The 9,783-nt window shown below is 43.4% G+C and overlaps 1 protein-coding gene across 4 annotated transcripts in view; it reads left to right on the forward strand.

Annotated features, from left to right (window-relative positions):
• The window catches only part of LOC147012787 (noelin-3-like), a 51,184-nt gene extending 41,712 nt beyond the window's left edge, over window positions 1–9,472 (forward strand). For 3 of the 4 annotated variants that reach the window (XM_085853972.1, XM_085853973.1, XM_085853970.1), the window contains exons 3-4: window positions 6,467–6,586; window positions 8,586–9,472. In XM_085853972.1, the coding sequence (XP_085710098.1) occupies window positions 6,467–6,586; window positions 8,586–8,603 (138 nt within the window). In that variant the 3' untranslated portion in view covers window positions 8,604–9,472. Of the gene's footprint in view, window positions 1–1,023; window positions 1,823–6,466; window positions 6,587–8,585 lie in introns of those variants that run through there. The other variant, XM_085853971.1, reaches the window with a different exon arrangement.
• Window positions 9,473–9,783: the final 311 nt, after the last annotated feature.

The following is a 9,783-nucleotide window of genomic DNA, read 5'->3' on the forward strand; positions in this document are numbered from 1 at the left end:
CCTGCTTGAAGTCCTGGAAGGAATAAAGGGATAGAACAGCCTCAGGAAGGTGGCTCAACAAAATGGGAAAAAAGTAACAAAAGAGTGGAGTTGTGCCATCAGCCTGGATTTTGAGAGTTTAACTAGTCTTGGAGGGGTTATTGGAAGAACATGTGCATCCTGGATTTTCTGTAAAGGGTCAGAGGGCTGAATGAGCAGCGGGAGCTCGATTGCATTGGAGGGGGTAAAAAAAAAAAACATTCCACTGACCAGTCTATGATATGATAGCTTTGACCTCATCATGGGAAATGTCAACGTTGTTGAAAACTTCAGATTTTACAGAATTCAGGAGAGACCAATGTAATTGATATGCTGGCTTCTCAGCCCAAAGGGGAGAGCAGATCTCCATTGAGCTGTGGACAAAGGTCTTGTCAGCTGTGAATATTTCTGGTCTTGTCTTGTCAAAGTAAGTTCACCCAGGAATCTGGACCAGGATGACATCAACGGTTTATCAAGTAATGCTTTGGAACAACAACAAAAACAACAACAACGAAGTATGCAGCTGCCTTTAGTATCCTTTCTTACTATTCTCAAATTTACCCCTCCTGACAAACCCACACACCCTCCTTTTCACACACACAAACACATACATAATATTGCAATTCATGCCTGTAACCTCATTTCAAGCAGCTACTACTACTATTATTACCGTTACTTGAATGAATATCTTGCCAGAAAGGCAAGGAGACAGTCCATGAGCTGGAGTTGTGAGTGTTTTCTAACAGGTTTTATTCCAGACTGCCACTCCAATTAGAGGGAAATTATTTACAACAGGATAATACAGAGGTAGCATTCTTACCTTTGAGCTGTCTAGTCTGAATTTGCATCCTCGCTCAACTCTAAATTGTCACATTGGTGTTTTGCTGTAAGGTTGTTGCATCTCAGTGTGCTGTGCCTCAAATGGACATTAAGCCTGATGTCCCGTCTGCGAGTAGTTCGCTGACAACCTAAACAAATTACAATTTTCCCCCCCCCCCAATCCAGCTCCAACTGAACGTCAGGCCTGGTCAACTGGTTCATGAATGTTTTTGGCCAGGAGCTTTCCACCATCCGTCCCGCCAACAAGACGGTATCAAATGGAGCCGTAAAGAAGAAGTATGAAGTCATAGTCACAGAATTTGTGCATTTTTCATTTGACCAGAACTTGCTGTGTCACATGTTTCATCTTGACATGGCTATCCAATTTGATCTTGCAATAAAAAATCTCGTTGCAACAGATGGACTATGGTAATCTGGCCATTTTGACTTTGTCCAAGGTGGTGGAATGTTTGCTGTTTACAGTCACAAATGCAGGCAGTTATGGACAGCCAGCTTAATAATCACGTCGAAATGGTGACCATGAGCTGGCTTTCAATGGGTGAGCGATTTTCCTTCCTGTAACTCTAAACGATGAATCCTCACGTAGAAAAGTTTAATCTCGCGCATGGAAACATTTTCAGAATGTATATTAATTTGGCAGCTAATCATTAAAAAATAAATAAATAAATAAATGAATCCTCATTATTTTAGTTTACTGTTTCTATGGCAACACTTTCACATCTGGTTAAAAAAAAACGGTCAAACAATGCCAGTTGTTTTGCATAAAGCAGCACTCAGGCTGGAAAAGGCACCAAGTCCCAGGATGAAATTCGCTCCAAAACTCGATCAACACCTTTCCACTGAAAGAAAGTCCCAATTAATTAGTGGCTTTTTTTTTCAGCCACTATGCTCTCCAAAAACCTTTCAGCGCAGCCACTGCCCTTTCAATGTGATTTGGCATCGAATTTACAGAGGAATCAACGAAGAACAGCTTTGCTAAAAAAAAACAATATTCAGGTCTTGACTGCAGGAGGCTGTAGCAGCACTCTTAATGCCACAAAATAATGAATGGACACAAAGAGCAAGAACTGTCATGTGAAAATGTAGCAATAGGGAGAGCAAGTGATCATCATCATCATCATCATCATCATCAATGTGCCGGAGCCTTTATAGAGTGTTTCTGCTGCTGAAGCAGTTGCAATTGGGGTAGGAAATTGTACTTCGGGCAGGGTGCTCTCACTTCATGAATTTATAGGGTAACTTATTGCAGGTGATTGCTATAACTTGGTTACACTTCATGAAGGACACCGTGGGAACTTTAACGTCCACTAACGACCAATGCGAACGGGCAGGTCCTCCGGCTTACCCTCTTTCCAAGGGACGGTGCACACATTAATGCCTCGACCTGTTTGTGATAATTGACACCGATAATGTATTGTGCCCATTGTTCTACTTCGCATCGAAGGGCGCATGCAAAGTCTCCAGCAGCGTTGGCGACAAGTCGAGGTAACAAGAGCAGTGTCTGGACAAAGGAACAAGTGTCATTCTATTTAATCTCTAAGGACAGTCGTACAAGATGGAAAATCAACACAGAATGATGTGCAAAAAGTAAACAAGCCAATTTGTTAACCCTCCGTTTGCATGTTATTCATGAGTTGTGGCCAATCTTTAAAAAAATATTTGTAATATAATTAAACTTTGTGTGTTATTGTCAGGTCAGGTCAGATCAAATCTGTGACTTGCTGCAGGTACCTTGTAAACCTGTACTAACCCGTTTCATAGTTGGGTTGTAGGTGACGAAACCGTCTCCCCCACCAGGTTTCCTGGTGAGGAGGGTGTGTGATATGGAAACCCAACGGGATTAAAAACAACACCTGTCAAAGTAAAGAGGACCTCGTTGTGAGCATTGTGAGCGAACCACCATCCATATCTAGAGCCAAACTGTGTCTGCAGGTGTCGTCCTGCAGTTGGGTTCCTTTTTTTTTCAGGAGGTTGGTGGCAGAATTTGCACTCCGGCCCCTGTAAAACAATTCACTCTGCAAAACCCACAAATGCAAAGAAAACTGAAAACCCACTCAGTGTGAGTACTTCATGTGCTGCTGCCCTTCGCAGGGAAGCTCACCGGATGAAGGGATTGGGGCAAAGTCTTTGAGACCCCAGTTCCTTGATGATAGTAGGACATGCACTGGGTAAATTTCCTGGGTCACATTGTGGTGGTGTGTGGCAGAATGGTGCTGCGGTGTCGCCCACCAGACAGCAGTCTCCTTGCGTTAACCTGAGGTGGTCCCTTCGGGTGGGTGTCTGGAATGTCCTATCCCGAAGATATCACCTGTCTCTGTTATCTGAGCTCAAGTGTTTGAACATGGGTATTGCAGCACTCTCTGAGGTTTGGAGACCGGATAGTGGTGATATGATGGTGGGTGGTTACACCTACTATTGGTCTGGTCACTCTGATGGTTACCAGGCTCAAGGAGTTCCTGTAGCTGTATCCAATAAGATGACTCCAATGATAATTGAGATAACACCTGGGCTGTTGACAGAGGAGTCCAAAGTGAAGTCCCACTGGGCCACTTATTTCCAGTTGATTCTGGAGTTTGTCAGGGGTGTGCACTGAACCCCACACTTTTCAGCACTTGTACGGACTGGATTCTTGGGAGGATGTCGAAGAGACCAAGCTGTGGTGCATCATTTGTGAATGTCAAGATCTCTGACCTTGATTTCGCAGATGATGCAGTCATCGTTGCGGAGACTCTGGCTAACCATTTGGGGGCCCTCGAGGTGCTGAATGAAGATTCAGAGCCACCGGGATTATGGGTTTCCTGGGTCAAAACTAAGATTCAGGCTTTCAATGACATCTTGGATGCTGCTGTCCTGTCTGTACCTGTTTTTGGTGAGGATGTTGAGGTCGTTGAGAGATTCACTTACCTTGGCAGTGATATTCATGTCTCTGCTGGCTGTGAGTCAGAGGTCAATAGACGTCTGAGTCGGGCCTGGGAAGTCATTAATTCACTGGATTATGGGGTGTGGCACTGTGAGTATCTGTGCAGGAGGACGAAAGTCCGAGTCTTCAGGTCCTTGGTGCTTCCAGTCTTGCTCTACAGAGGTGAGACTTGGACTCTGACCAGGGATCTGAGACGGAGACTTCATTCATTTGGTACCAGGTCTCTACGGAGAATCCTTGGCTCTCCCTGGTCGGACTTTGTGTCCAACGAGCAGTTGCTGAGAGAGACTCAAATGAGATTTGTTACCTGCATAGTCTGTGAGCATCAGCTGTGGCTGTATGGACATGTGGCTCATTTTCCTGACGCTGATCCTGCTCACCAGATTCTCTCAGCGAGGGAGTCTCGTAAGCAGAGGCCAATGGCTGACCACATGCCTCATGGTTGCAGCAGATTGATTGGCATCTCAAGGAGATGGGGATGGGCCAGGCATTTGCCGGGGGAATGGCCATATGGAGGCCCCTGGAATACCGGCAGAAAGTGGATGCAGTGACTCGCTGCTCCGACCTATGTTCCCATACCTGACCTCACCTGACCTGACCTTTAGAAATGCAAATGAACCAAGAAGATTATTCAAGTCCTTCCAAGAGCAGTGTCTGGGCAAATTAATAATTTAAATATGGCTTTCCCTTTGACATACCAACTTGATCCATCTTCTATCTTCTGCTCTTTAATGTTATGTTCTCTTCCTATTTTCTGAATCACATGATCGTTTCTCTGTCCTGCTTTCTCTCTCCCTTATGCTTTTGAAATCCACTTCTGTTTCCACTTCCCTGTTGCTTGTGCTCGGTCCTTCCAAGAAACGAGCTATATATTCACACCTACTGCAGCATCCCACCCCTGTACAATGTATTCTTCAGCGAATAACATGATGTGCTTTCTCATTATATGACTGTGTCCTCTTTCTTGCTTTAGTACCTCTGCAGCGTTTTCGTTTCCCTAATTGTTGTCAAACCTCTGCCTATGTTTCATGCTTAAAACACTGCACGAGGTTTTCGTCATGCAACGTGGCAACTGAATCTCTCGTGGGATAAAACCGAGCTGATGGATCCACCAGCTTGAAACAAAGCTTGATCACAGGCTTGCAACTTGAAGGGATTCACTCGCTTGGTAAACCGATGATGACAACATAAGCGTGTGTGTCTGGCAGGTTCTACAGAAGTAAAAAGTTCTTCCCTATTTCCTTCAATGACAAAAGCCAGCATTTGAGGTTACTCTGATTTATTATATAAAAGTTTGAATTTATGGGTAAAGCCAGGAATGAGCAAGATGGGGGCAATCCTACTCAACTGAGGATACTACCTCTTTTACTGCGCCAATTTATTGCCACCTTCTTTGTGGGTTCGCCTGGGGACCTGTTTTGCCAAAGTATTTGACGAACCGGCTGAACAGGCTTGATATTCGACTGAACGTGATTCAGCAAGGAATGTGGAATTTGTTCAGGGTGCCGGCGATAACTCGCCTTCTATTCGCCAAATACTATATCGATATGTTTTTGTTCACCAGCTTCCGCTAGCAGATGCAGATCAACCAGCGTAAGGTCCATACGAGGAATGCCCCGTTTTTGAGGCAACAATCTGTGCAGTCGAGGTTTATCGTCAGGTTAGGAATCGATCCCAGACAGCTTGAAGGTAGGTGTGCACCATCCTGTGGGATGCTGGTGGGATGAGACCTTCTTGGTAATTCCTCCTGTCCTCACCCCAACTACTTCTGACAAAATCCCCTCAGTCATGTGTATCTGTTCATTTCTGTACTCTTAATATTTTCCCCCAGAAAGTATGTGGTTCAACTTCAAATGTAAAACGTTCAATGAACCGAGCAAAGGGACCGAGAACAAGGTATCTCGACACTGGGAAGCAGCAAATTGCCTTACATTTCCTACCAAACCTCACTCTACAATGAAAACTCTGCTCGACACAAAGGTCATTCTGTCTGTCTATCCAATATCGATCCAGTGCTTAGATGTTCTGCAAATTATTAATAAGGTGATGAAAAGCATGTGGATAATGTCAAGATAGAAGCTGCAAGGAAAGAAGATCACAGCACTTCTTGTAGAACAAGGCAGAGAAGGACATCCGAAGGGTACTGATGTGAGAAAAAAGACAACCGTATGGGCACTATCCGCATAAAAATTCATTTACGTGATTTTTTTCTTGGAAATCAAAAACAACGACACGAACAAACAGGTCAATGTAAAATGACGCTGTGTGATGGACACCCCACTGACTCGATTCAGCCATCTGGATCCTTCCTTGCATGTGCTGGCAGCTATTTCTATTTGGGGAATTTTTTTGTATTCTTTTCGACATTTTTGTTTATTTCAAAGAGATTCAAAACCCACCCACGCAAGGTCAAAAACGACCTGGAAAAGAGTACTCGGTTGTAACTTCCGTTGAGCTCCCTTTATAAACGCTCGAGACATCAAATGCAGGTCTTCGTCTCTTTTCGTCCTTTTTCATGTCGTCGTGTGTTTGCCTTTGTGTAAATTGTCAACAATGTTTTCAGCATCGTGATTTAATTTATTTTTTTTAAACATATAAATAAATAACATTCTCAATCCGGCATCCTTTAAATTTCATTGTGTCACTTTCAAGATGAACTCTTCCCTGACACTCCTCCGGAACACGCAGGTGCAGAACATGTCTTTGGTCGTGTCTGCTCTCCATACACGAACTCAGCAAGAGCTGCACTATGTACTTCGCATCGAAGGGCGCATGCAAGGCCTCCAGCAGCGTTGGCGACAAGTCGAGGTAACAGTCACTGCAATGAGCTTCCCGGTTTGGCGATGATCATGAACTTGTCAGCCTTTTGGATGAAAGTTTTTTTTTCTGTGCACTGCCAAATGTTCTATCAAAAATATAGTCACATTTTGTTTCCTGTTAATCGTGCAATATGTTACAAGGCAAAAGTATTTCAGGTGATTGTTATACTTTGGTGAATATCCTCCTTTTATTGGGGTTTTCTCTCTTTCTTTTGTAGCAGCTACAGGAGTAGTTCTTCCATTCCTGACATAATTATATCTTCCAGTGAAGAAACTCAATGATTACCTCGATATTGTGCCATCTTTGCCGGAAGAATTATATTGAGGTCATTTTCATCTTGACCAAGCTAGTACATGGTGGCCAAAAAGTGTGGGATCAGGTTATTTATTTATTAGGGGTTGACAGGATGGCCAATAGGTACACACACACTCCTCTAATCTGTCTTGCTTGCGTCCGAATCCCATCTCAGCTATAAACTGTCATTGCATTGTTTCACAGGCAGGGTGATTCATCAATGTATGCGCCGTCCCTCGGATGGGCGATAAATGGGAGACCTGTCTGCCAGGATTCGTTGTAGGATGTTTGAGATCCCATAGTATCCTTTGTGAAGAGTCAGCGAGTTATTGCCAGCACCATGAACAAATTACAAATTTCTGCTCTAACCAGCAGAGGGCATTGCATCGGTGGCACAGCCACGCCCTCTGCCAATGATGTTACCCCACAGCCTTGTGTTGTATATGAACGAAGATTTATTTATTTAGATGATAGTTTTCTGCAGATGACCAGTGATGAGTGGCCAAACCCATGCAACATGTCGAAGAGAGAGATCGTTGGAAGAGAGAGATTGTTACAACATGCAGAACCGAGATTGTGGTGGATGCATGAGCAAATGAGGAGCAACTAGAAAGTCCCAGATGTAAGACGCACATTCAAGGAGCATTTTAGAAAGCAAGTACCAACACCATGGGTGCTGCAGGAATGGGATAATAAAGTGTTCTCGATAAATAGCTATGTTGTAGCAGGCCCACTGCATGTGTTGAGCATTCGGTGGATGATAACGAGTCAGTTTAGCAACCGCAGATACCGAGAAGCAACTTTCAGAAAGTCATGAAGACCAATCTTCAACTGAAGCTGTGGAACCTGTTTATAATATGTATGAACCCCTCTCCCTCTCCCTTGATGTCAAAATCTTCCAAGGTATCAATATCATGAGAAGGTTTTCATTCTCTATTAATAATGCCATCTTCTGGAGTGCGAAAGCGTAGAACTGGTATTTTTGGACTGGGGACAACCCACATTTTGTTGAAAAATTGGAACATCCTCAACCTCACGTTTTCTCGAGGATGCCAGGTTATCTGTGCCCATCAATGGGCCTCATTTTTTTGAGGGATCAGTCACAAGTAAATCCTATTTGTGAATGTTGCAAAATTTCCTCAGCCCAAAGCTTTTCCTTTCGGTTATCCGTAACACAGCGATGCCATAACACGACAGTGCCCCCAGCCCACGAGTCAGAGGCCACAGGGCCATTGATTACCTTGATCACGAATTTCCATACGGATGGATTAGATGTGGTTCTGCAATCCTCTCTGCACCCTGCAGCCCCATTCTAACAATATGTGATCATGGTTTGTTGGAGAATTGGAAGGTTAACGTCTCTAAACAAGCTTATGCAACGAGAAAGGCATGAACTCGAGGATCCTGTGGAAAGGCTTTTGAGGGAAATCACATACCTAAGGTTCAGAATACATCCCGAAGGACAGGGAGATCTTTTGAAGTGTGTTTCTCTGGACAAATCATGCTGAAGACGAACAAATGATAGTGATCATATGAGCATTAAGATTGGCATAGCTTGTGACCATCCTGTTGAAAGCCAAAATAAAATTTAAAGCTGATTAGCTGCCTTGTTCTACTTCAAAGCATTTCTGAATTACCTTTATACCTGTATTTGTGTGAAGTGTTTCCTAAAGCATTTCTATCTTCGTTTCAGATCACCAAGGGTCAGTGACTGACTCTCTATCTCCATTTCTTGAAATGAGATACTTGACACTTTAAAGAATGACATCTTTGACGTGTGTTCGACCTTCAAGGCCAAGAAAGGTTCCTACAAATGCCATTTGGTGCTGCTTTTTTCCCCTGAGTAACTGACTTTCATTCAGAAATATAATGATCCCTGGACTTTCGAAAGCACGAGCGTTCAAGAGATGGAGACCCTTCAAATTCTATAATTATCACCAAAAGAGTGTTGACCACGAGTGTTCATGTGGTGGTCCAAATATTGCAACGTTCCTGGCCTGCGTATTTAGTATTCCAGGTACACCTGAAGCGGCGGCAGGTACCACAGCATTTGAGATATACGTACCTGTATATATTTTGAGGAAAGTTGAACTTTAGGGGAAGTTGATAAAATGTGCTCTTTTTGGGGGAAAAATAATTATTGTAAATATATAGATATATATTGACAGGCTTACATGTTTCTTTGTTGGTGATCAGGTTTGTCACTGGTAAATGGCATTCGACGGTTCAAAAGTTGGTAACATTTCGATCAACTTGTTGCTGTTGAATCCGCGGTTAGAGGATGTTAAACCACGTCGGGTCTCACATGGTGCGATAATCAGTGATGGTGATTTGGTTGAAAAAAGGAAGAATCATCGATGTAAAAGTTGGAGGCCCCAGTGGAAGCCATTGTTCTGGTAAGATTTCAGGATTTAACTGTGATGTATCATTTATTTGTATTAATCCTAACAGAATTATTCTGACTATTGCACATGGGGTGATGGCTTTCATGTGTTTCTTTGTATCTCCGTTTCTCTTTTGATGTATTTGATGAGACGGTGCTCTCTTGGTAGAGTAAAATGAATGACACATTCCAACATCTCCCATGGTTTCTGCTCTTACATTCCCACATCTAGCTGATGAGATGTCTGGCTTCCTGTTCAAGCCTGCACATTTTATTTCTCATGGGTTTGACCTGCGTTGTATGCTATTCCATGACACACATCGACCTCAACAGGTTTATCCACCACACTGGTAATGTGGATGAGCGTTGTCCATCAGTTGATAAACTGGTACAGTATAATCAACAATCTAATCGATAAGACAGCAGGCCCATTCATCCACCTGAAAGTTTGGGTTAATTTACCTTTTTGGCCAAAACAGACAAATAATTACTGGCAAAGCTTACGAAG

Source organism: Eptatretus burgeri, chromosome 14 (genome assembly GCF_056783735.1).
Source record: "Eptatretus burgeri isolate ZD-2024b chromosome 14, Ebu_testis_v1, whole genome shotgun sequence".
Lineage (NCBI taxonomy): Eukaryota > Metazoa > Chordata > Myxini > Myxiniformes > Myxinidae > Eptatretus > Eptatretus burgeri.